The sequence below is a fragment of the Drosophila ananassae genome, chromosome 3L (genome assembly GCF_017639315.1).
Source record: "Drosophila ananassae strain 14024-0371.13 chromosome 3L, ASM1763931v2, whole genome shotgun sequence".
Lineage (NCBI taxonomy): Eukaryota > Metazoa > Arthropoda > Insecta > Diptera > Drosophilidae > Drosophila > Drosophila ananassae.
In genome coordinates, this window is record NC_057929.1 from 12,325,027 (window position 1) to 12,351,048 (window position 26,022).

At 52.6% G+C, this 26,022-nt stretch overlaps 2 protein-coding genes across 8 annotated transcripts; one reads left to right on the top strand and one right to left on the bottom strand.

Moving 5' to 3' along the window:
- Positions 1-236: 236 nt before the first annotated feature.
- LOC6496199 (scavenger receptor class B member 1) lies at positions 237-4,857 on the top strand. 3 transcript variants are annotated; one of them, XM_044715591.1, is made up of 7 exons: positions 237-1,540; positions 2,502-2,818; positions 2,877-2,968; positions 3,027-3,254; positions 3,309-3,581; positions 3,640-4,231; positions 4,289-4,857. In XM_044715591.1, the coding sequence occupies exons 2-7, from the start codon at positions 2,560-2,562 to the stop codon at positions 4,666-4,668; spliced, it is 1,824 nt and encodes a 607-aa protein (XP_044571526.1). In that variant the 5' UTR covers positions 237-1,540; positions 2,502-2,559; the 3' UTR covers positions 4,669-4,857. The 3 variants fall into 3 exon arrangements, with proteins under 3 accessions (XP_044571526.1, XP_014763664.1, XP_001960433.1); XM_014908178.3 differs by having other exon boundaries at positions 238-1,540; positions 2,518-2,818; XM_001960397.4 differs by lacking the exon at positions 237-1,540 and adding an exon at positions 1,736-2,205 and having other exon boundaries at positions 2,518-2,818.
- A 605-nt stretch (positions 4,858-5,462) lies between these two features.
- Positions 5,463-25,481, bottom strand: LOC6494377 (myosin heavy chain, non-muscle). 5 transcript variants are annotated; one of them, XM_032451275.2, is made up of 15 exons: positions 25,364-25,481; positions 24,045-24,327; positions 20,222-20,437; positions 16,962-17,118; positions 14,805-14,926; positions 13,163-13,186; positions 12,416-12,535; positions 12,053-12,145; positions 9,255-11,994; positions 8,867-9,171; positions 8,272-8,802; positions 6,911-8,206; positions 6,681-6,844; positions 6,465-6,579; positions 5,970-6,192 (listed from the first exon to the last, which is right to left on the bottom strand). In XM_032451275.2, exons 2-14 carry the CDS (start codon positions 24,174-24,176, stop codon positions 6,489-6,491), a joined length of 5,991 nt encoding a protein of 1,996 aa, XP_032307166.1. In that variant the 5' UTR covers positions 24,177-24,327; positions 25,364-25,481; the 3' UTR covers positions 5,970-6,192; positions 6,465-6,488. The 5 variants fall into 5 exon arrangements, with proteins under 5 accessions (XP_032307165.1, XP_044571524.1, XP_014762777.1 ...); XM_044715590.1 differs by lacking the exon at positions 12,416-12,535 and adding an exon at positions 12,778-12,801; XM_032451274.2 differs by lacking the exon at positions 6,465-6,579 and having other exon boundaries at positions 5,463-6,192; positions 25,364-25,480.
- Between the last annotated feature and the right edge of the window lie 541 nt (positions 25,482-26,022).

Here is a 26,022-nt window from a genome sequence, read left to right on the forward strand (position 1 = left end):
ACTTTGTCTCTCGGCAGTCAGCACGCACAAAGCTGCTACGTAGTAAACAAGAGATCCCGATTTGGGGCAGAGCAGTCGGCGCTCGGTAATCAGCAATCATAGCTGACCGTGCCGCTTATCAGGGGCTCGGGGCAGCGGCGCGGCTGAGGCGCTTGCCGAGACAGCGGCAGTGGCAGAGGCCGAGGCAGAGGCACAGCAGAACGAGGAAGGAGGAGCGCTGCGCAGCTGGCAGCCAGCAGCTCGAACTGATTCCGTCTGATTCGGAGCGTCGTAGTAATAACTTGTTTGGTGGGCAGTACGCACGGCAGCGCCAGCGGAGAGCCATTCCAGAACCAGTGCGAGTGCCAGTGCCAGTGGCAGTGCCAGTTCCAGCTCCAGTAATTGTCCCAGTAACAGTCTAATCCGCGTCCAGATCGTGCCCAAATCTAATCGGTTCAGCAGGCCGTCCTGAAGAAAGATAATGCGTGGGCAGCCCCTGCCCGATATCTCCGCTAATCGCAAGTCCAGCTGTCCCGCCTGGCGGCAAGTGGATCAACCGGTGGCCACACCAGATAAACAAATAACTCCGCAACAGTTTCCGTAAGCCCGCACGGGGGGGCCTGCTCGCCATAATTGCCGCTGCTGTTTCGTCGGAGTGGCACGGAAAAGTAAGCCACACTTCGGATACCTGATAGTGGACACCAGATACAGCTGCTCCAGGCGGAGGAGGGACGGCAGCAGGGGGCGGGCGCCTGGAAAACCAGCCTGGCCTCATAGCTTCGAACGCAGCTCCAGCTGCGGCTCCAACCTCGGCGACTGCTCCACTTGAGCAACAACAACAACCAGGCACGACACAACGATCGGGCGAACAAAAGAGAATCGGAGGCAAAACAAAGAAGCAGCAGGCGAACAAAGAACAGAAAACAGAAAACACAAAACAAGTAAACAAGAAGGCAGAAGGCGGATTGCGAGAGAGCGAGAACAACAGAAGAACGGGCAGATACCAGATACAAAACAAGCGCGTCGCAGCATAGATACAAAGATACAAAGTACTGAGATACAGATACATTGTATACGTCCAGCAGAAGCATCCGTCGGACCGTGCTGCCGAAAATTCAATTGAGTCCCACTCCCAGTGCAGTCGGCGTAATCGACCGAATTGTTAATTAAGACGCCAAATGTTTGGCAGTTTCGGAAAGAGCCAGGCAGAGTAGTAGCAGCCGGAGAGTGCGCCAGAGCGGTGCCGATAAGGGGGAGAGTGATAGCAGCGGTGGGGTGCAACTGGGCTGAGAGAGTGTGGGTGCGCGAGTGCGGTCCGCTTCCATTTGTTGCGCTTCCCACGGAAACCGAACAGCCGAAAATCAGCTGGCAGTGGCAGCCACCGCAGCCAAGTGCACGCGGATCGCGCTCTCCACGCTTCGGAGTGAGGGATCTCTCCCAGCTTTCCGCACCAGCGTCACGTTATCAGTCAATGGCACCTGTCTGCGTCTAGTTGAGGACAGAGTGCGGACGGGGGCAGGAGGCCTATAGGACAACTACCAACAAGCTCGAGGGCTCTCTGGTAAGTGTGGATTCATGCTCCCCACATCCCACATCCCATACCCCACTCCATACGTCATACTCCCATCCCAGAGCAGTGAGCAGTGGCGGACAAAGAAGGACTTGAGCGATTAGATCGGTCCTCCAAGGCCATAAAGATTCGAAATCAGCATTTTCACAATCAGCTGCGATCCGATCCGATCTGCTGGCTTCAAGTTCGTTCGCCTATTTCAAGTTCGATGGCAATATTGGAAAATTTCTACGCTTATCAGAGTGCCGTTGACCCGATTCCGCGGTTGGCGAATCAGAACTTACCCCATAGTTTCCGAAGCCCTCTATTGGGCCCGTATGTACATTGCGGAACGTCCACACCATTAGAATCTGGCGCTGTTGTTTTCATTAATTTATGAATTAATGCCTAGTAAGTATGTACCTACAGTATAGAAGGCTGCTGATAAGGCTGAACTTTGATTCCTCCAAGCGGCAGAACGGCATAACGGCAGAGGCGACGGCTTTAGAGCTCAAGCCCCGATTAGTTGGTGGAAACTTCTGTGATCGCATGGTTAAGAATCCCTCCGTGCGGACGATCGATTTCAATAGTCATTACAAATTGCTTCTCGTTAAAGCCAGAGTGTTTAATTGGGCCATTAAACACCAATACCAATAAGTGTTTAATATTCAAAAAAGGTATTAATTAACTCGATTTTAGTGCCATTAACCGAATGGTGTTACTGTGAAATGATCTCCTATGAGCCTATGTGTTCAATGAACCCGAGAATCCCGCTCTGATAAGAATATATTTGCGTGGAGGGCTCCCTTGTTCGGCCACGTGTAAGCAGTCCCAGAGAGTGCGAACTGGAAGCGCGAAAAGCGGTTTGAAAGAAACAAGTCCTTGGACTGCCCCTAGTTCTGGGGTGGAGCTCTTACATAAGCCACGCTTACTCCCACGACACATGTACTTATCCAAGCTGACTGATAAAAAGTTACTACATTTTCCAGCTCGTGTCAGAGGCAGATTGCCAACCCCCCACAAAGCCCACAATGCCATGTGCCAGTGACCCCGAGGGGGCCTTGGAGCCCTCAGTCCCAGTAGTCTCTGCGGCCTATGCGGCGCAGCCGCGATCCAAATCCAACACACTCGGCTCCCAGAGGAACGGGATGGGCACGGGAACCTTCTCGTCAGCCTATGGAGCTGGGGCTGAGAAGCCAACGGTGCTGCAGATGATTCTGGACGCCCTGGGTCTGCGCAATCAGGCCCAGAACCGAGAGCCAACGTCCAAGGACATTGGCACCCTGATAAGTGAGTAGCTCAACTCTTGATAATGCTGAGCCCGACTAACCCTTCCCATCCCCCGCAGTGCTCGGAGTGATGTTTCTGCTGTTTGTGATCAGCGTGACCGGATTCTTTGTCATGTGGTTCACAGAATACTACAACAACACCATGCTGGAGGTGAGTGTGAGGGTCTTATGTAATTCTGTAATAATATTTGTTCTGTTGTGGTCCACAGAACCTGATTCTCGCCGAGAACTCGGATACGGCCAATAGTTGGCTCGACCCGGATCCCAAGTACGACACCCTTCTGAAGGCCCACATCTTCGACTATCCCAACATTGAGGACTACCTGGCCGGACGGGCCGACAAGGTGCAAGTCCGAGACATGGGACCCCTAACCTACCAAGAGCACACGGTCAAAGACGAGGTCTCCTTCAACAAGAACTTCACAGTGACATTCAGGGTAAGGATTACGGCGCATTGTAGAGACATAACTGATTTAAGCTCGCTTCTTAAGGACCGGAAGTCGTACAAGTTCCTGCCGGAGAAGTCCACCATTGGGGAGCACGACGTGTTTATGGTGCCCAACGTGCCGTTGATCACGGCCGCCGGACATGTGAAGCGAATGCCGGCCATTGAACGGCTCGTTTCGGGGGCGCTCATCAACCAGTTTAGGGAGCCGCTCTTCAAAAAACTCACAGCTTCCGAGTTCCTGTGGGGATACGAGGACAAAATAATCAAACTGAAGTCCCTGGGAAAGGGAAAGAGGCGCTTCGGTCTTCTGCAGAACGTAAGCCAGTCCTCCACAGTCCATGGTAGAGACGACTAATCCTCGTTCCTCCTTTTAGCGCAACGGCACTAGCGTAGACTCCGTGCAACTGAACACAGGAGAGGATGACATCACCAAGTTCAGCATCATCACCCAGTTCAACGGGATGCCCCAGCTGGACTACTGGGAGGGCGACGAGTGCAACCGCATCGATGGATCGGAGCCGTCCATGTTCTCACCGAATCTGTTAAAGGATCGCGATACCGTCAACGTCTTTCTGCAGGTCCTGTGCCGCAAGGTGCCACTGAACTTCGAGAAGGAAGTCACCATCTACAACGACATCGATGTGCTGCGCTACCGTACGCCCATGGACGTATTTGGCCACCCCTCGGTGAATCCAGCCAACCAGTGCTACTGCCAAAACGCGGAGTACTGCCTGCCCAGCGGGGTGATCAACGCCACCAAATGTTACGGCGATGCGCCGATCTTTCCCTCATTCCCTCACTTCTTCACTGGCGATCCGGAGCTGTACAGTCTGTTCGAGGGCATCAATCCGGACCCCGAGCTGCACCAGACCTACGCCGATATACATCCGCGCTTTGGGTTTCCCATTAGCGGAGCATCGCGTATCCAGATAAACATAATGTTGGACAAGACGCCCCTACTAAGAAGTAAATATAGTCCGGTCTCCGCCTTCCATTCCACTAACCTTTCCTCCCTCTTCTTAGACCAGGGCGCGCGACTGAAGAATGCCACTATTCTACCACTGATCTGGATCGAGATCACCTCGGGCGACTTCTCGGAGGACGTGCTCCACACGCTTTACATAAGCACGTTCGGCCTCGACGCCCTCCAGCTCTCCCTCAAGTATGGCACCCTCCTAATCTCGGTCACCACGTTCAGTCTCATAGTAGCCGGAGTCTACTACCTGAACAGCCGGCGGGAGGAGATACATCTCCAGAAGAGCAAATCCTGTGCCGAACTGGAGGCACTCAACGGCGGCGGAGGCATCCTCCTTGTCCAGCACATGAACCTGATGCCCGCTCCCGTTCAGATTCCCTCAGTGCAGGTGGGAAGGAGGCAAGAGCGTCCTGCGGACGCTGTTTGAAGCAATAGTGCCATTAGATAGTAGTTAGGAGGGAGGGAATGGGGGAAAGTTATGAAATTTCGAATTTGCCAACGATAATCCTAAAATAGTTTTTACTCCAAAACAAAGAGTCGCCAGTTACCTTTAGTCTGTAGTCTATTTTTGTACATAACTGTGTAAAATTTTTAATAAACTGTATAGAATTTAAAATCATTTTGCAATCGGGCAAGTATTGGCCGAGATACAGAAAATAATGTCCCACGATCTGGCCCAAAAAATGGTATTGGCCATGTGGGGGCAGTTTTAAGCCAAAAGGTAACTTTTGAGACACCTTTTAGCCAATATTTCAGCCAAACTACAACCGATTTGGAAAAGGCGTGCCATTTACGAATCAGGGTTCCAAGCTCCTTAGATATGCATCAAAATATAGAAAATATGGGAGGATAAAAATTTCATCGATTTTTGGCCAAAATCGTGATGTTACCCCTTTGAAAATTTTCGAAAATGGGGTCGGATTTCACGTTGCTAGGTTTTGATGCAGAATGAAAGTACTCGTATATACAAGGTCGGGAAGGTATAACATTTCGCAATCGGACAAGTATTGGCCGAGATACAGAAAATAATGTCCCACGATCTGGCCCAAAAAATGGTATTGGCCATATGGGGCAGCTTTAAGCCAAAAAGAAACTTTAGCCAATTTAAATTGGTTTTGTCCCAGTGGCGCAAGTTGAGGCCCTGTCAAAATATACAATAATTATCCAATAATATCGACATCTTGGCCAATGGGCGTCCGGTAGTGAAGCTTCAAAACACAGTTGATATAGTAAATATTTTATTGTTTAGTTGTAAACAAAAACGAAATTCGTATATTAGTTGCGTGTTCAACATTTGATTTTCTGTTCGGATCTGTTTTGCGATTGAAAACCGTTTTAGTTGTTAAATGCATGGATTACACGTTGCATCGAGTATGTACTATGGGTTCTATGTTAGGTAATTAAAACTTGGAAATGGAAATGAGTGTCCTCCCTACATGATTGTATGCTTTTGTGGTGTTCAAAGTTCGATTCTCCGTTTCAGTTTTTGTGGCAAAGATCTACTTTTATTTGTTTTGGCCCAGATCTACAGGGATCTGCGGCCAATCGAGGAAGGGAAGGTCCCTTGTGTTATGTATCGTATAAAGTGGAAGGGAGTGTGTTTTACAACATTATTTGTTTTTGTTTTTGTTTTGTTTATGTTTACTTTCTTCGTTATAAAAATTTTTGTTTTAAGTTTTAATTTAAGTATGTATAATAGTTTATATAAAAAATAACAGGGAAATTATATAAAAGAAACATTAAATATATTTCGCTCTTCTTCCGCCGCGTCTCTTTCATCTTCTACTCTCTCATCTGCTAATTGACGCGTCAATTGCCCGAATCCTCGCCATCTAGTGATTCATCCTGCACCGATGAGCTGTCGTCGCCTCCGCCGCCTCCTCCGCCGGTCCGCTTCGATGAGGGTGTGCCCGTGAGCCGGCTGGAGCTGAGGCCCATGCCGCCGGTGCGTCTAGAAAGGACAAAAATTTCATTAGAATCTTGATGCGACTTGGGTGGGGGGACTTTCTTAAGGGGGAGCGTGCAGTGTGCAGGGGCAAACAGATAGAAACAAAAACAGAGGGCCTTGGACTAGGTGGTTCTATGTTTGGGAATGGGGGGGAAACTGAGCAGTGGTGTGTTCATCTGATCCTAACATGCTGGGTCACTGGAGGGTTCGGTTGACATTCACTAGTTCTGGTTCTGGAAGATCGTGGCCAGGCCAGCAATTACAGCAGCACTTACAGCCTAATAAAAGCGAAACGAAACCTAATGCAGACCCTCACAATTCATAATGAGTGCGGCATCCTTTTTTGGAGAGTATGCCTTAGCCTTTTCGGTCTCGGCCACTTGAATGGAGCTGAACCAAAGACAAAAATAATCAAAAATGCAACCCAAGAGACGTCCCAGGTATGCCCCAACCCCAATTATTATCGCCGCCATCCCAGCAGTCTGTCTTACCGGAGTTTCGTTTTCAGAGAGTTGATCTCCCGATTCATGGCTTCCTGCGATTCGATCATATCCTCGCACTCGCGCTGGTACTTGCGCTTCTGCGTCTTCTCCTTCTGCAGCTCCTCCTCGGTCTCGTCCAGGTTCCGCTTCAGCAGCTTGATGCGGCTATTCAGCTACAAAACAAGAAAACCAACAGCATAAGTGACATGTCGGGTAAGTTAGCCTATTCTTCCTCTTACCTTATCCATCTGCTCCTTGTGCTGGTCGACATGCCTCCGCTCGTCCTCGATGTTCATCGTCAACTCCTTGATCTTCTTGTCCATCTTGCGGTTCGCCTTTTGCTGCAGAAGCCGCTCCTTGCCCTCATTCTCCAGCTGCTCCTCCAGGTTGGCAATCTTGGCCTCGAGGGTGGCAATGGTGGCCTTCACCTTGGTGCGCTGCGCCGTCTCGATCTCAGCCAGCTTCGCCTTCAGCTCCTTGTTTTGGCGTTCAAGCAGGGCCCGGCCGTTTTCGTTCTTCTGCGAGTTGGATTTCTCGTTGGCCAGTTCGGTGGTCAGCTGCTCAATCTGCAGCTGGGCCTTTCGACTGCGGTCGAGCAGCACCTCCGAGTTGGACTGCTCTTCCTCCAGCTCCTCCTCGAGGGTGGCGATGCGCGCCTCCAGACGGCGCTTCTCGTCTATCATAAGCGAGCCCTTGTTAGCGTTGTTTGCGATCTCCTCGGCCAGTTCGTCGCGCTCCGTTTCGGCAGCACGGCGGGCCCTCTCAGAGCTAGCCAGATCCTCGGTCAGCTGGAGTACTTCAGCCTCCAGGGCCTTCACCTTCCGCTCGGCCTCCTTGCTCTGGGCCTGCAGCTCCTCCTTGGCGGCCTTGGCCTCCTCGGCGTCACGAAGCGCGTCCTTGACTTGTGCTTGCAGCTTCTTGGCGTGCTTCAGGGCGTCCTCCTTCACCTTGTTGTGCATCTCCATTGTCGTCTCAATCTCCTTCAGGTCGCCTTCCAGCTTCTTCTTGGCAGCCACGGCCGCCGTTCGCTGTTTGCGCTCCTCGTCCAGTTCAGCTTCGAGGTCGCGCAGCTGCTTAACCAGGCCACGTCGCTTCTCCTCGGCGCCCTCCTCCTTCGCCTGCAGGTCGCGTTCGAACTGGGAGCGTAACGCCTGCATGTTGACCTCTAGTCTGAGCTTGGCGTCTTCCGTCAGCTGCAGGTCATCCTCCAACTCTTCGTTCTGGGCCTTCAGCTCGGCCAGCTGCGATTCCAGAGCCCTCTTTGCCTTCTCCAGCTCGTGGACGTTCTTGTCGGCGGTGCCCTGGGTGTTCGCCAAGTCGTCGAGCTCGTTCTGCAACTGCTTGCGCTTGTTCTCCAGGTCCTCGATCTTGTCGTAGGCCTCGTCCAATTCGCGGGACACCGACAGCACCTTGGTCTCCTTTTCACGTGCTTCCCGCTCCGCCGTGTCGCGCTCCTGGGCAATCTGTTCTGATATGGCTTTCTCTTCGGCGAGGATCTTGTCGAAGTTCTTCTGCTTCTTCTCCAGTTCGAGCACCTGTTTTAACGACGACGCTTGGTTATATAATTTTCTAAAAGAAAAGGATATCAACGGGTGCTCACCTTTGTGCGTTGCGCCTCCAGTTCAATTGTAGCATCCTCCAACTCCGACTGTATCTTCTTTTTGCTCTTATCCAGGCGATCGTTCTGGGCCATCAGCTCCTTGACCTGTCGCTCGAGCGCTTCGATGTCCTTGTTGAGCCGCTTCTTGCCCTCCTCCAACTCCTTGGCCAGATCAGCGTCCTCCTCAGCCTTCTTCTTGATCTCCTGCATCTGAGCTGTGACTTCCGCCAGCTTGCGCTCGAAATTGCGCTTGGCTTCCTCGTCCTCCTCTAGCTGCTCCTGCAGGGCCTCCTTTTCGGACTCAATCTGTCGCAGTTTGGAGCTGAGGCCCAGCTTCTGGCGGGTTTCCTCCTCGAGCAGTTGCTGGGCTTCGGTCAGCTGCGACTCCATGTTGCTGGCCGACTTGACGGCCGCGGAGGCCTTCAACTCAGCCTCCTCCAGCTGGTTGGTGATGTTCTCGGCCTCCTGCTGCAGCTTGGTGCACTTTTCTTGAAGTTCTGAGCGGGCGCGCTCGATCTCGGCCAGTTTAACCTGTGGAATGACAAGAAATACGTATTAGACTGGCACGTTGTTTAGAATCGTCTCTGTTTCTAACCTGCAGTTCCGCGATCTGGGACTCGGCCTGCTTGCGTCGGCGATCGTTCTCCTGCCGAGAACTGTTCACGCTGCGAAGCTCGGTGGCAAGGTCGGCGTTCTCCGCCTCCAGGGTGCCCTTGGCCTTCTCCAGCACCGCCTTGGCCTTGCGCAGGTTCTCCAACTGGTCGTTGATACCATTGAGCTCCTGCGAGTGTTTATGGCGCATTTCGGCTAAAACGCCCTCGTGGTTCACAGTCTCCTCCTCCAGAGACTTCTTGAGAGTGGCCAATTCCTGCTCGCGTTTGGAGCGCAACTCCTGCTGGGCTGTAAGATTGGGAATTCGACTTGCGTTAGATTTCGTTCCGGAGCTATTAAGAAACACGAGAATATTCTCAAAAGAGACTTACCGGCTGTGGTATCCAGGGAGTCGAGCAGCTCGTTCTTAAGCGCTTCGAGCTCTTCGCTGAGGTCACGACGCACCTTCTCGGCCTTGGCGCGGGCCGCCTTTTCTGCTTCCAGATCCTCCTGGATCTCGGCCAGTTGAGACTCCAGTTCTCGCTGGGCCTTCTGGGCAGTGGCCTTGGTGGCGGACTCCTCGTCGATGCGCATCAGTGTCTGGGTGAGCTCCTCCTCGCGCTTGGCCAGCTGTGCCTGCATCTCCTCTACTTGGATGCGGCGTTCGTTGAGCTGCTCCTTGAGATCAGCCACCTCGGTTTCGATCTTGCGCTTGGTGCGGTCTGACTCCTGGCGCTGCTGTTGGTCCTTGTGCATTCGCTCCTCAAGCTCCGCAATGGTGGCCTCGTGCTTGGCCTTTAGTTTGGCCAGGTGCTTGGCCTTCTCCTCCTCCTCCGCGAGGGTCTGGGAGAGGTCGTTGGCCCGCTCCTCCAGCAGTTTCTTCTCCTTGATCAGCTTCTGGTTCTGGTCGTCGGTGAGGGCCAGATCCTCCTCGTGCTTCTTGATCTTGGCATCCAGCTGCACCTTCTCCAGCTGCAGCTTCTGGCGGGCAGCCTCCTCCTCCTCCAGCTGCTCTTCGAGGTCCTGAATGTGCAGCTCCAGTTTCTTTTTCTCGCCACCCAAGGCTAATACTCGCTCCTCCTCCTCTTCGATGCGGGTCTCGAGCTCCTGCATCATATCCTCCAGCTCCTGCTTTCGGGCCATCAGCCGTGAGCGCGACTCTTCAGCCTCGGCACACAGCTCGATCTCGGCCTGCAGTTGCTCCGCCAGAGTGGTCTTCTCCACCAGGGCCTGCTGGTATTTCTTCTCGTACTCCTGGGTGTTCTTGGCCAGCGTGTCCAATTTCTCGCGCACCTGCTTCAGCTCGTCCTCCTTCTGGACCAGCTTCTCCTCCTGCTTGGTGACTTCCAGCAGCGGCTTCACCTTCGTGTAAAGGCGCCACCACTGCCAGTTGCGCAGCTTGAGGTAGGCAGCGCAGTTGCGCTGGATGATTCGGATGGCATTCAGCTGCTGCAGTCGCTTCTGGTAGTTCCTCCTCGCGAGGAAGCCCCGGCAGAAGGCCTGGAAGTTGACGATCAGGTCGGAGATCTTGAAGTCGCGCTCCTCCTCCAAGTGGGCGAGAACGCCGGCGCGGAAGAAGATCTTCGACTGGCCCACCCGATACAGATTCGAGTCGAGCTCCAGCGCCTGGATCATCTTCTCGCAGGCCTTCTTGCCGTCCATGAAGCCCTTGGGAATGACGTTGGGTGTGAGCAGCTCGTAGCGCTGGCGGAACTCCTGGAAGGGTATGCGGTTGGGGAAGCCCTGGCGGCAGATACGAATGCCCTCGAGGACGCCGTTGCAGCGCAGCTGGTCTAGCACCAGCGGGGCATCGATCTTGCCGGCGCGCTTCTCGTGGTTCGGTATGATGCAGCGCACAAAGTTAGGGTTCGTGTTACGCAACGTGTCCATCAGCTTGGCCAACTGCTCCTTGTACAGGTGCGACACGGTGCGGAACATGCCCTTGCGGGTGCGGGCCCCGAACTGGGTATCGGTCAGGGCCTGCTGCGCCATGCCGACGATCTCCGCATCCTTCCAGATGTTCACCACGAACGGGTCCTGCGAGCCCTGCAGCAGCGACACGATGTTCTCGTTCAGCGGGTCCATGTTCTTCATCAGCCACTTGGCGGCGGAGTAGTCCACGCGTCCGGCGTAGTGCACGATGGCGAAGTCGGCCACTCCCCGGAAGTCGGTCTTCATGAACTTGGGGTGCATGGAGTGGGCGGAGACGAGCTTGTCGACGAAGGTCTTGTCGGTGGCCTTGGGGAACCAGCACTCCTCGTCCAGCAGTGCCATGATGCCGCCGGGCTTGTCAATCAGGTCGATGGTGGGCTGCAGATCCAGTCCGAAGTCAATGAACTTCCACTCAATGCCCTCGCGCTGGTACTCCTCCTGCTCCAGGATGAACATGGTGTGGTTGAAGAGCTGCTGCAGCTTCTCGTTGGTGTAATTGATGCAGAGCTGCTCGAAGGAGTTGAGCTCAAAGATTTCGAAACCAGCCATGTCCAGGATGCCGATGAAGGAGGCTCCCTGCCGCTTGGTGCGGTCCAGGGAGCGGTTGATGCGATTCACCAGCCACTTGAACATGCGCTCGTAGCAGGCCTTGGCAATGGCCTCCACGGCAAACTCAACCTGCTCCTTGGTCTGGGCCTTGGTCACGAAGTCGCGTCCGACCTTGATTCTGGGCGTGAGGAAGGCGCGGGTCATGTCTGTGACACTCAGTCCCAGCAGATGGGCGATCTTCTGGGCGACCGTGTTATCCGGCAACGTGGCCTGGTCGTTGTTGCGTTCCTGGCGGAACTTCATGCTGCCGAAGAGCAGCACGGCGCTCACGATGCGGAAAATGGAGTTGAAGTCCTCGGAGGTCATGCCCATGATGTTCATCGACTTCACCGTGGCCTGGAACTCGGCATAGTCGTCGACGCCGGGCACGGGTAGGCTGCCGTTGGACAGGAATGCATACGACTTCACGTCGTCGAGAATGAACTTCTCGCGCTGCTCCGGAGAGGCTCCGGCCAGCAGCTGATAGAAGATATGGAATGTTCGTTCGTCCTTCGCTTGACGAATGGCACGCGACTTCTCCAGCAGGTAGGTCTCGATGTTGGCCCCGGAGATGAATCCCGAAGCATCGAAGTTGATACGGATGAACTTGCCCTGTGGAGGAGGAGTTGGTGTGAGTTCTAGGCTATCAGTTACTATAAGAAGTACTTACGAAACGCGACGAGTTGTCGTTCTTGACGGTCTTGGCATTGCCAAAGGCTTCCAGGATGGGGTTCGCCTGCAGCAGCTGTTGCTCCAGCTCGCCCTGCACGGAAATAAAGGGGATTCGAGTTAGCTACAGACTTGTACGAGAGTTTCAGGTTAAGGGTTAGCAACAAACATACACAGAGCGGTATATACACAGAAAACGATAACAGGTGACATCACAAGCGGTACTAGTGTCTACGGCATAAGTTAGTCTACGAATACATGCAGTGGGAAGCTTAAGCCAGGCGAAACAAAGGACAAAGACAGTGAACACTGGACGAGATATCCTTAAGCTTCTCGGGAACACGCGGCTCCGTCTGGAGTTTACCTCATACGGGTTAGCACAAACTTCCAACACCTTCGATCCATTGGCTACCTCGACGAGCTGGCCCTGCGCTTGAGCCACGATCTTGACCTTTATATACTTGTTTGTGTTCACCGAGAAATTCTGTAATTAGGATTGGGATTATGGGATACGGGGGACATGTGCTCACAACAGAGGGCGGGGTTATCTCGTGTCCAGTCTTAGAACCACTACAAAACCATAATGAACGGCTACAAATTAAAACAGTTTGTACAAAATACACACTCCACACATGATGGAGTTGGCTGATCAGAGGGAGCCTGCAGACTCTGAGAGTCTCTGAGGCTCCCTCCGGTCGGGTGGATGCTGGGCTGGGAATACTTTACCGCAAATGTCTCTTGGTGACTACTCTAAAGTTTCGTTGGCATATGGAGTACAGATAGGGAGCAGAGCAGAGCAGAGCAGAGAGATGAGATTGGTTTGATTGAGTAGATGAGTCTGGGCTTGGGTGGATCGACACAACGGAGAGGGGAGCAAATGAAGAGCGGAGGGAGGGTTAATAAGACAGAACCAGGTCAGAGTTTATGAAGTAAGAGTGGGGAGGTTGAACAGAGTAGAGGAGGCATCGGAATGCCACGAGGAAGGGAGCAAGGTGTCAGGAGAAAATGAAACATACAAAGGCAACATGGGTTAACGTAATTCCGGGTTATTTTTGAAACACAACTTTAGTGAGGGCGTAACAGAACTGCAGCCATTCCGTCAAATACTTACAATGAGCACGGCGGGATTCGGCACCTGTTGGAGTGGCGATGTCGGTTCAGGTCGGTGGAGGTGTTCAGGTCGGTTCGTTGGGGTTGGATTGGTTTGGTTGTTGGAAAGATCGACATATTGCGGTGTGTGGCGGCGTGGTTTATACAGATTATATACACGGTAGGGAATGTACAGAGAGTTGAGAGTGAAGACGACAACCAAAGTCCAATGTACAGTGTGGGTGTGCGTGTATTTATAGGTATGTGTTGTGTGTGTGTGTGGTAGAACATGAAAATAAAAAGATCAATCAATAAATAAAATATATCAGAAGTAACAGGTGTAGTGCCTATCACCTCGGCATCAAGCAACGGATCGAGAAAGGGAGCTTTGTATAAGGATGGGCCCTAAACCACCCCCCCAGACAAATGCAAAGTTGTACCCTCGACTATCTAGTCGCGAAGACAGCCAGATATCGAGTTTCCAAAACACTCCAAACACCAGTTGCCTCCAACTCACTGGGCACTATCAGTTTTCGATGATTCAGCCGCAATCGCATGGGTTGTTTACCTTCGCAATACACTCGTACTGTCGTATATCGGCTGTAATCAGCATCTATTTATGGGCGGTGGAATCACAAGCCCACTAAACATTCGCTCGTTTATCGAAGAAGCCCTCGCTGCCTAGAAGCGGTTGTAGTGCCAAGGTTGGCTGGGGAAAGCACTTACATTCCCCCGACTACCTACGCGTTATCATCCCAAAGGTTCGGCCTCGGACGTCCACATATATCTTCGGTATATGTGCTTCTTAAGCATATTTGCGGCTTATCACGTTCCCAGCAGCAGCAGCCAAGTCAGCAGCCTCATATAAGGCAGTAAACGAATAAAACACAGAGCCGCAAAGTGTGTTTGGAGCTCAAGAGCAGCTTGTTTGCGCCGAAAAGGATTGGCGGAATATGTCCAAAAAGCGACTAGAGCCGAGCTGTTTGCTTTTCCCCCATTTATGGACTGAAACCCAGCAACATGCTGTCCCACAAAAATCATTGAATGTCGCAATGTTTTGGATTTAATTTTTATTTATCAATTGCCCCTCTGGAACTCGCTCCATGGTGTTTATTTTATGGCTGTAAATGACAAAATTTGTCAGCGGCTTATGGCTCTTGATTAATGAAGTGTGCTCCGGCTGGCTCCCCTTCAAAAAGCCATCCGAATATTACAGCGCGACTGCCATATGGGAGGCATCATCCGAGATCTATGTTGGGCACTTGGGGCCCATCGTCGAATATCACAATGGGAGCTCGGAACAAAAGTGCTGGGGTGCATACTGTTCATTGAATTGAGCTGCCCACTCCCCCGCCAAGAAGTCCGTAGAGTGGGGGTGTATTAAAGTCGATTCACCGACTTTGGAAAACGATATGCATCGTGAGATTCCCGCTAGCGCTTGTCTCTCTAATTAATTACAATAGCAGTTGCCAGTCGACGGCGCTTGCGTGTCATTAATGCGAGTTTAATAATCGTTTTAGGAACACAAACAGCCAATTGAAACTGCAGCGTTCTGCGGCGCAGCTCCAACGCACCCTCCCACGTACCGATGGATACCGATACCGATACAGCTTTGCATTTGCTTCGATTCTTGGACTCCTCGCCGATCGCGCTTTTGTACTTACCGCACCGGAGCCCTTGGGCTTGGAGGCTGCCACGTAGGCCAGAAATTGGATGACCTTCTTGGTGTTCTCGGTCTTGCCAGCACCCGATTCGCCAGTACACAAAATCGATTGGTCTTCGCGATCTGTGGAGAGAGAGAGAAGGGTGAGAAAGGCAGCAGGGGGAGGCACTGAAGTGACACACTTCATTAACGCAGCCAAGCCATCCAATCCGGCTGAGCTGGCCAAAAATGAAATTAAAATGTAAAGAGCCGAGCTCAGCTTGAAGTTTCTGTTGACCCAAATTCACGGAACGGGCAAAAACAAAGCCAGAGTGCAGAGGTGGCAGGGGCAGGAGGAGCAGGCGCACATAGACACACATCCATACAGCACACATCAATTGAAATCGAAAACAAAAACTGTTGGTTTCAGTCTGCGCGTATCCGAAAGATACGAGCGGCGAAAGCCAGCTGCTATTGATATGGCGCCACTGATCCCATCTAGAATCTAGCGAACTAGATTTGCACTGCCCCCTGCCTCCTGCCCCTGCCCGGTCGATCAATAGGCTCGTCACACGATCCCTCGCCGCGCTAACCGCAGGCCCAGACATATCCATTTTGATTGCAATAGATTTTGAGGCATGTAGCAGCGCCAGCTTCCACGCCGCGACCCCGTACTTGTTCGACGTTAAGGCGAGAGCCGGTCGCATATCCATACTTATTTCATCAAAATCTATCCATAAATGGACCGAAATATGTATCTCGACACGTCACTCTATGGGAATAATTCGGTCTTTTATAGTCTTTGTTTTCTCAGTTGATTAGCTTTATGGATACACAGCAAAGTGTGGATGGAATAGATGTAGGACCCACTCAATTAACGATAGTTGCTAATTGTGGCTATTCATGAGAATTACTTCCAGAGCCTCCCAGACTATTAAACAGCGAAAGAAGCTGTTCAGATTCTATCCAATCTTGAACGGGTTGGATATACATTCCACTCCACTCCCCGAGCAATTCCTGTTTGGCAAACACTCCAAATCGAAAGGCAAGACATCTGTAGCTGTCCAATACTTGGCGCTAGTATTCAGATAGCTATTTGGCTGTATGCTCCATGATCGCATTCAAAGTCAAGGTGTGTCATTTGTTTCAGCAGCAAGGCGCTCTTATGACATTGGCACATTATGGCGGGACCGCGGAATGGGTTATGGAATGCCATAAAGTTGCAGTTGTGCTCCGGAGTTGGGGGAGAGCGGCTCGAATATAAGGGCGTGGGCCGACCGGACTGACCGGGCTCTGCGTGTTTCGGGGCAATGGAGTCGAAGGGATTATTCGGGGTCCGCGAAATAAATCAAAACATGCGCCACTCCCCAGCTGAAAAGGTGGAAAAGCGCAGTTCTCACAGAACAAAGCATTCTGACGAATATTAAGCGAAATTTATTGAGCGTCAAATATGGAGAGCCCGAAAGCGAAGCGACGATTTGTTTAAACTTTTCATCGCCGGTAACGACCTGCCAATCTGGCTGCGTCCGAGCTCTCGGCGCGGGCTCACTTTTGGACCCATATATGGTAATGACACGTATACGCAATATTAGCTAACCAAGCTCGACCTGGGAGAAGCCTATACTGTAAGATACGCCTGGCCTCGGGCTGGAGCTGTGGCTGTGGCTGTAGCTGGAGCTGGAGCTACAGCTTGGGGTGAGTCATCCGGCGACGAGACGTTACGCTTGGAACGGACATGCAAACCATCGAAACTCACTGAAGCCAAAACTAAATGGCAAAAGCGGCAACAAAACCCCATTTAAAAGTGCAAGCCGAAAAAGGAAACCAGTTTATGAGCCCCCGACTGATTAGAAGACAGAAACACACTTTCGGATGATTCACGGTGCATTTGCATAGCTGATGGGAGTGGAATTCGGAGCCCTCGAGGATTTCTCTTCCCTTCCATGTACGACCAACCAGCCGATGGGGAAAGATTCACGAATTCGTGGAAGCACTCCGCTTCCCAGAGCAACTAGGCACACATTATCTTATCGGCCTGCCCGGTATGTGGCTTGTTTGTGCGGAGGAGAATGGAATTCTCGATAGCAAACACGTCAGAGTCCCCAAAAATAAAGTTTAAAGCAATGCAGTTTCTTCCGGAAGATTCCGGGGAATCCTGGAGAGGGGCTCTGCTACTTACCACCCAACATGTTCCTATAGGCACTGTCCGTTATTGCAAATACATGCGGAGGCACTTCGTGGCGCTTTATGCCCTTGTACCGCTCCATGATCTTCTCCGTGTAGATGGGCAGCTTCTTGTAGGGGTTGACCACGACGCAGAAGAGGCCGGAATATGTCTGGAAGGGTGAGAGATGAGAGTTAGTACGTGTTTGGTCAGGTGCTACAGATAGGTCTAGTATTCAGGCACCTAAGGTCAAGGAGCCTAGCCATGGCGGCAGATCTCCGAGAGACGGTGACTGATGCCCGGTGGCCTAGTTAGGGTTGCCCAAACGCAATCAAACAAATGGCTATCTAACAAGACATGTGCTTTAAAGTTGGCCAGCACCATAAAAAGCGAACGCATGTAGCTGTATCTGTATCTCAGTATCCGCTGCCGCTGCCACTGCCGCGGGTAGCTGTATCTCAAGTCGATTCTGTTGGTGGTATCTCTCCGCGGCAGCAGCCTACGTAACTGGGCCTCTGATTGCCGCAGCGTGGGCACTAAGTATGCGGCTTTTACTATTCGCTCTATCATTCAAATATACAGCCAAACATTAAATGCGAATGCTGCGAGCTTAACAAGCGAAGGAGTCGCCACCAGCCACCAGCCAGCAGCCAGCAGCCAACCCACACGGATCGAAATGGAAAGTACCAACAAACGCCAAGTAGAAATCATAATAGAGAAAATATCTCGAGTATCGAGGGTTCCGACTCTTGCGCCCCAAAGCCCGGTCCGGGCCCAAAATCACGTCTCGGCAATCCACAACCTTGCTCCCATGTGCGACTGTGTGTGTCATCCGAAAATGGCTAAGAAATTGTTGTTTCTGTCGGCCCGTCGCTGTTTTTGGCAATCGCTTAGAAGTGGTCGTCACTCGTGACGGTGTGTGTTGAGGTCGCCTTGAGTCACTGCCTCATGCTGGGCTGAGTCACTGTCCTGCATCCGAACCTGCTGAGGCAGCATCGCTCCCCGTATGAACAATTAATCAACGAACAATTAAATGTCGTGCAATTATGCAAATCCGGTCATCGGCGACACTTATTTATTGCCGTGGCACGTGGAGCGTTTATCAAGCAAGAAGCCAAGAAGCTAATCCCCTCAAAGCACCTCTTCCACAGACTACTCGCTTCCCAAGCCCCCGCTAAGCCGCCAGAAATCTCGAGCGTTTAGTGGATCCGCTTTTGGTCTCGCCTTTCAGGCCTTATGTGGGCAAAAGCGCTTTCGTGATTCGGACGCGTTGCAAGCAGGGCAGAGTCCGCTCCGGCAAACAGGGCCAGTAGAAAAGGCGAAAAGCAAAACCAGCGGCGGTTCCTTTTATGTTAATTACGGGCCCAGAGACACCTTGGGGGCTTAGGCCAGGCCACCCCCACGCCGCCAATAGCAGCCACGGCTAGTATGCCGAGATTCGCGGACTTGGTTGTGGGCAAATATTACGGGGAACATTATTCATTCGCTCTAAACAGTGGCGCCCCACAGCGAGTGGCCCATTTGCAACAGCTAGACCCGAGTGTCACTGCAATCCCAAATTAATATGCCGCACGAGACGCCATTTGGCTCGATTCGGCGAGTCGCTTGCCATTTCAATTAGCGTATCCCGAAGATAGTTAGGCCGGGCGGGCTCAGGATGGGAGGCAGCTGGCAGGGCAGGGCATCGAGGCGGTGCTCCGCGTTGTCAAGTGCAATTATGTTAGCTGCCAACGCATGCGAGAAACGGCACCAAGTCATCTGATGGACATAAATCAATTAATTGCAGCGAAGAGCAGTGCTTCGCGGAATATTTCAGAGCCAATTGCACTCGCAACCAGGCATTCAAATGGCGTGGAAGAAGGCGGGCCTGGGATCGGTCCCTAGGTTGCACTATTCGGACTACTCAAAGGCCCAAGTTGGCCATATTTCTGCCGGTCAGCTGAGGTGTTGACATTCGATTTGCATGTCCATGGCTGCGTGTGGTTCTGGGGCCGTGTCATAGCCACTCTCTCGCCGACGCATATTAATTAAGCTACAAGTTGCGAGCTACGAGATACCGGCAGCGACAGCGACAGAGACAGCGGCAGCTGCCAGGCGAATTAATTTAAATGAAATTTAAAAATCGATTTAAATGTCAGCGAATTATAATAATTATGCCGTTAAGCGCAGCCCCCGCAGCCCTGTCGCTCTGTGTCTCTTTCCTCCTAAGCAGGCCAGGCCGTGCAACAAGTTAGCGGACTGAGCACGTCAGCAGCAATTGGCAAGCAAATTAAATGGGGGCAGGCAGGCCGCGGCAGAGGCAGAGGCAGAGACAGAGGTAGAGAAGCGGCAACAGAGTGCGTGGCATGATTGTGTAAATTGTGGACCGGCGCACAAAATTGGCCAACAACAAGACAATGCCAAGTGCGCTGAAGCATGGCCGGCCGAAAGCAACAAGGTAAACAAATTCGAAGCAGTCTGCGCCCACATCAAAAGCCGCCACATCGCCGCGCTGGGCATAAAATTAAAGCTCCAGGGGCATGGAGCGGCGAGGGGGCGGCCGCAGTACATGAAATATGTAAAGCGGCGCACAATTTGTTGTAAAACAGTAAAAAGAAGCCGCTACGAACCTGCCACATGGCCACTGAGGGGGATGGCCGGGCTTAAAGGGGGAGGCAAGCCCTAAAAAGCAAAACAAACGGAATAGAGTATGTTTGGCAACATGTTGCCAGAGGTTGGGCTGCGGGGAAATTGTTTATAAACATCTGGGACAGATGCCTCCTGGAGACCCACATCTTAGGAGCCACTCGAGGCTGCCGCTGGCGGAGCTCTCTCCCTATCCACTTATACTTATATAAGAAAGAGAAAGACCAGCCGATTTATGGCTTCAATTCAAATGCGCCACATGAGACTCGATCGCTTCCCATCGAATCCGAAATCAGCTTATGGCTCAGCTCCCCGCTTCTCGCTTTTGCCAAAATTTGAGTTTGCGAACGGGACGCTATCGGCATGACAATTAGCGGCGGATAGCAGGGAGTTCGAGGGGCTGCCGATAAGTTATGCGGGGACTGGACGCAAATGCAGTGGAGTGATGGAATGCCTCGCTGTCAAATATTTGCGCTGCTCGGGGAGTATCTGGAATCGGGGATGACGGCACCGGCCGCCGTCTCTGTTTACGCGGAGTCACATCATCATTAGGGTCGTCGTCACATTGCCAGCAGCTGGCTCCGGCGGAAACTTTCGAGTGAGCCAACACAAACATTAGACTAACTGGGGGGGTGGGGGAGTATACTCACATAGATCAAGCCAGAGTAGTATCTGTCTTTGATGTTGTGCAGCACGGAGGCCTCGTTGAGGCACGTCAGCTCGGCCATGTCCTCGACTTTGTCGAACTTTGGCGGATTCATCTTCTGTATGTCGTCGCGCAGGATCATCACCCGCTTGCCGGTCTCGGCCAGCTCCACCTCGACCTCGTCGCCATGCTCCCGCTTAATACTGGCGGCCACGAAGCCCTGAAATGGGAAGGAAGAGAGTAGTTAGTGGGGTTGTCTACAAAGGAGGTTGGAACAGAGCTGCAAAACAAGATACATCTCGGCGGGAAGGCGATAAACACACCAAGTGCACACAGACCCGCGCTGCATGAGTCAAGCGCCGGCACAAGGGCTCTCCGCGTCGCACTCTCGCGTGGGGACAGAGGCACCCGTTCAAGTGGCCCCGGCAGACGGAAAGAACAACGGGAGGCAGATGCAACTGTCTATCTGGCTGTCTGGGCGTCAGTCTCCCGCTCCCGCTCCCGCCACCCTGCTCTTGATAACAAGTTCAAGGCTCTCATCCGGGCCGCGCATTCCACTGTGGCAGCAAGGTTTCGGTTTAGTTGCAATTAGAGGCCGGGCCGAGCTGCAACTGTACCGCCACGGCCTTCGAGGAATCAATTAAAATATTACGTTTCTCGCCGAAAAGCCAAACAAATCCGGGGAAAGCTGACCCGCAACAGTTGCAGAGCTATGGAAGCGTGCGGCACGCAGCATGCGGCATGCGGCACATTGACGTTAATCAAATAGGGGCACCCCGTAAAGGGTGGAGTGGAGTGGAGTGGAGTGCTGCCTCCGCCGCCAACCAGAAATGCATCAAAACCAACAATCCCGGGCAGGGCGTATCTGCAACACATTCCAGATCGGCCCATTAAGTTGAAAAAGCACACGCCCCAGCGATCTCCCGCTCCAGCCCCAGCTTCTGCCTGCCCGCCTGTGTTATCTTAGCGCTTTTCCGGTGCCCCTGCCCCAGCCCGGGATAAACAGTCATAAGAAAGTCGTTATGGCCGTGCGGATATGACGGGCGAGCGCTGGCACACTCGGTCCGTGGACCGTGTAACGAGCCATTCGAATGGCCACAATTAGGCGAGCAATCGACGGATTTACGGCGAAGATCAACACCATTAAGAGCCCCGCAACGAGGCCCCTTTGTTTGGGTTGCCGATCCTGTGCTCCCAACGGGGCGAGTGCCAAATCGCATTTCTGCTGGGCCGCCGCCCTGTCACTTTGCAGCACATTTGCGCAGAAAAACGCTTGACAGTTTGGACACGCCGCCAGAGACCAGATACCAGATACGTTTTGGGCTAAACGGAATGGCTGGGCTGGCAGGTGACTCACGGCCGTGGAATGCCCCGCAAGAGATGAATTGAAGTTATTGAGCCAGAGAAATTAGCGCGGAAGAGTTGTGTGGAAGAGGGTATGAGGTCATCACTCTCGGCGCTCGCATCTCGCCGAGCATTCCGGGCAATCAGTGGAGCAGAACCCAAGAAATCGTATCAAGCACCTACACAGCGAAGCGGGCGGCCGATAGTCATGAATGGGAGGACGCTCTGGGGAAAACAGGAAGTCGGGGCGGGGTCTCCCCCGCCAGGGCCCTGCCAGGGGACAGTCTTGCCAAATTCCAGCCTTGAACTTGCCAGCCAGAGACACACATGCCCGATCTATATCTGGTGCCATTATTTACTTCCAGCCAGCTTTGTTTACGTGTTCGGGAATAATATTTGGTTTGTGGAATGGACGCTGGCAGGCTGAGTAACCTGCCACTCTTGCACTGTGCTCATCGCTCAGTTCTCTTAATCGATCCGGGCGCACTCCTCCGCCCCAGCACTCCTTCCCCGAGAGGCAGCGCAAGAAACAAACACTCATACGTGATGCGGTGTGCGAGATACGAGAGGGCGGGTTCGTTGACCGTAAACCGGACGGACGGGAGGCGAAAGCCGTAGCCGAAAAGAAGACTCGCACACCAGCACAGGCCAGGCACAAGGCATCTCCGCCCGAGCTGGCGGTGGGAAAGGGCGGCAGGGGCTCAGGGGAGTGGGAGTGGCCACAAACAAAGTCCAAAGTGGTTTCTGTTGGTTAAAAATACGAGTAAGAAGCGGACGCAGTCGCTGCCGCGCTCAAAATATCAACAGCGAGAGTGTGTGGGTGTGCGGAAGGAGGAGGGGGGAAGGGGCCCTAATGATCGGGGCGTTCGAACAATCGATTCGTCTCTCCGGGCATGACGAAGGTTAGGCCTAAGCCGCCTTCCATTTGGCTAACAATGGGTCTGGTCTGAGGGGCCTGGGCTGGGGGATCAGCGGCCGACTGGAAATTGGAGAGACAGTAGCTTGGAATATCCATAATTGCTTGGAACTTGGAGACAAGAGACAAGAGACCCTCTTTTCTCCGAAAACCAAACGCGCCACATGACCGATCGGTAAACAAATCGGGCCGAGCAAGGGCCTCGCCATCGAAGATTAGTCAGCGATCCCCTCCTGCACTGCGCTCCGCCAAGTCGGAGCCACTGCCAGCCCAGCTATGTGGCTGAAAAAATGGAAACACGGCCTGTTTGGATGAGCGGAGTGTTGACACAATTGGCGAATACCCTTTTGGCCAGCTTCGTTCCCGTTAAACAGTTGTGTTTGCATCTGTATCTGTATCTGAGTTTGTATCTGTATCTGTATCTGTAGCGGGGCATTCCAGCACAGCACACTGCTGTATGCAAATTTCTTTACATTTCTCGCCAGTCTCATGTGTCGCCGTCAGTCCGTCCGTTCGTCCGTCCGTCCGCCGCTCGTTTCGTTACTTTGTCTCTTCGCTTCTGACGTGACTTTATCTGGCGGCCTTCTTGGCCTGCCCGCTTGCTTCTGTGGGACTCCGCTGCAAAGTAAGTGCCTGCCTAAGCGATCGCGTAATTACACAAAAATGCGGAGTTGCTGGCTCTGTTTCGTTGTGGCTTTTTATTACACGGAGTCATTATCTCCGGCAAATAGAGCCATTACCCGCCGGCCGCTAATTTTATCTGCTCGGGTTTATGGGCCCGAATGGGAGTGCAGTTGAACCACTCGGGAAGGGCTCATCTCATCTCATCATCACAAACGGAACAGCAACACAGCGCGGCTCTCCCTCCCACTGGCCACTGGGAGTTTCTAGGCCAGACCTTCGCGCAGCGCTTCTTGGCCCCATCTCTGTGGGCCACTCGCACGCAGACACAGATACGGACACAGACGCTGGCGCAGAAACCCGTTTGGCCGGCTCTCCTCCCGCCGCGCGGAGTGAGTCAGCGGGTCAGGGGGGCCGCGTCCGCATGCAAATGGGGACTTTTGGCCAAACCGATGCGGTTCGACCACTGAACCGTTAAATCTCTTGGCCGGCCGACTAATGCGGTGATTTCAGAGGCACCGAGACCGCCACCGCCACCACAGGAGAAACTCATGAATCAGACGGATGTTTACTCAATCTTGCAGCGCCGTGGTGCGAAATTCGAAGAAGCCGCTGGCTGGTTAGGAGTATAAATAAACCAACGCCAGCGGGGTGAGTCACGCCCAGTGCGGGAGCGGGAGCGGGCACCGGAGCTGATAAGGGCCCCAGGTACGGGCACTGCGCAGCTGATTAGGCCACAGGGGAGCCTGGCTATCTGGGAAGAGCCTCTGCTGGCTGCGGGCCGTCCAAGAACGGGGTTCCGACTGTGCTCGCACGTACTGGGGGCTATCAATTGGGTTTATGTCAGGTAGTGGCGAGGTTCGGGCGTGGTCCGCGCTGAATCAGCGGCTGGAAAGGAGCAGGGGCGGGCAGCGGGGAGTGGGGAGTGGGAATAGGTAACACTCACCTGGTTCTCGTGCGGCACCCACACCAGACGCTTCTGTGTCCATTCGGCCTGTGTGGCCGGATCGTTGAACTGGTTGCGCTCCACCGAGAGGTACTTGAGCTCGGGATCGTTGCGATCGACTTCTTCCGACATTTTGGCGGTTTCCCTGTCTCTCTCTCTCTGTCTCTTGCTCTTTTGGCTCAGAGTAGGTGTGTTTGGGGGGCGGCTTGTTGACTGTTCGACTGTTCCTCGTTCCAACTGTTGCTGGTGGTCTATGCGACGGCTATTGAGGCTTCACAAATCTCTGCGGAACAGACACAAACACAAAATCGATGAGAACAGATCCAGACCTTGTGGCACTCTACTGTTTGCTCCCCCAGGCCCTGGCGGGCCTCAGATACAATATTTCGCATTTATCTCGGGAGACGCGGCTCCTATGTTTCTTTTCTTTATCTTGGAAGTGCGGCACAAAACGGAGGCGGCGAGAGTCTCAAAAGGGAGAGCGCGAACGAAGAAGACGAAGAAGGAGAAAGAGAAAGAGGAAAAAAATATGGCCACACGTTTTCTTAAGCCAGCCTCGGACTCGGCGGCCGAATAAAAGGTAGGAGGCGGAGGAGGGCAGGGGCAGGAAAGGTGATTTAGCGGAAAACAGCATTACGTAGCCGTCGCTCGTCTGTTGACTTTTAACCAGTTTGCCGTTCCGACCAGAGACTTTTGGAACTTGCACCCGAATCCCAGCCAGGAGCCTCTTTTCGAGCCACTCCAGTTCCGGAGTGCCAAGCAGGTACCAAGCCGGAGCGGCCATCATCCTTTCCTCTTTCTTTCTCTCGCTCTCCGCTTTCTGTGTGCAACACCAACACCGACACAGTCACAGGAACATGCACAGACACCATCACACAACCACACACACACACACACGCAGGCAGGCAGGCGACGGGAGCCCAGTTTTCGCATATTTCTCACATAAATGTTGTTTCTTATGCTCCCATTTCACCGCGTCAGCACCGCGTTTTATGCAAATTCAGTGAATTTCGCCCGTATTTCGTCGTTGTTCCGCTGTATTCCGATGCATTTGATGCGCCGGCGTTGGCGTTGGCGTTAGCGTTAGCGTCGTAGTCGTAGTCGGCGTCGGCGTCGGCGTTGGCGTCAGCAGGCCGGCGACTTTAGGGCGTTGGGTCGGAAAATAGTTGTACGTGCGTTCCGATCTTTTCGGTTTTAAGGACGATTGCAGGACGAGCTGCAGCTCCGCGGACAACAGCAGATAGCGCCTCTTATGCGAAAATTCTGCGCTTTTTATTTGTTTCAAACGACAGCTGCATCGCAGCCCCACCAACACTCACAGAGCAGCGACGCACGGACGCCGTCTTCTCGCTTCGGTATTTTTTTTTTAGTGAGCCCGATTCGCCAGCTTTATTGCCAGCCAACCAGTCAGTGTTGCCAGCTTGAGCGAGTCAGCACTATCGATAGTGTTGTTATCGTCATCGGAAAGACCTTTACGATATGTAGTGGTAAGATAGCATATTCTCAACTAGTTATTTGTAGAAATATATTCAAATTACATAATTCGAGTCTCGTTGCTAAAAATAACGAAATGTAGCCACTTTTATAGGTCTGATCGGCTGTCATTTTAAACGATATATGACGATAGTTGGCAACCCTGGCAACACCACAGCTGTTTTCTGAGCGGCCAGTAAAAATTCCCTTTGTCTCGCGACGCTGCGAAAAACTTCCCCTCTGAAATGGCGCGAAATTTTTGTAAATTTCATATATCAAATGAATTTGAACAAATATGACTAAAAGAGAGCGTAAAAAGTAGATGAAATCGGCGTTTCTTTTTGAATTTTCAACTCCTTTTAATGATCCGGTTGAAAGGTTGGTCATTCTCTAAAGCGTCTTTGGTCCATCTCAATGGCTTAATTTTAAGTCAGGATAAGCTTAGCTTCCTAATAGACCAATGGAATAATGGAAAATTCGAGGCCTAAATTATGTTTTTATTCTT

Coding starts and splice junctions, on each gene's coding strand:
- LOC6496199 (XM_044715591.1), top strand. CDS start 2,560: ATGCCATGTGCCAGTGACCCCGAGGGGGCCTTGGAGCCCTCAGTCCCA. Junction 3,255..3,308: donor ACTTCACAGTGACATTCAGG/GTAAGGATTACG, acceptor TCGCTTCTTAAG/GACCGGAAGTCGTACAAGTT. Junction 3,582..3,639: donor GCTTCGGTCTTCTGCAGAAC/GTAAGCCAGTCC, acceptor TCCTCCTTTTAG/CGCAACGGCACTAGCGTAGA.
- LOC6494377 (XM_032451274.2), bottom strand. CDS start 24,176: ATGTCGGAAGAAGTCGATCGCAACGATCCCGAGCTCAAGTACCTCTCG. Junction 17,119..20,221: donor ACTACTCTGGCTTGATCTAT/GTGAGTATACTC, acceptor TCACCCTTCCAG/ACATATTCCGGCCTCTTCTG. Junction 9,172..9,254: donor CTCCCTGGATACCACAGCCG/GTAAGTCTCTTT, acceptor CCAATCTTACAG/CCCAGCAGGAGTTGCGCTCC.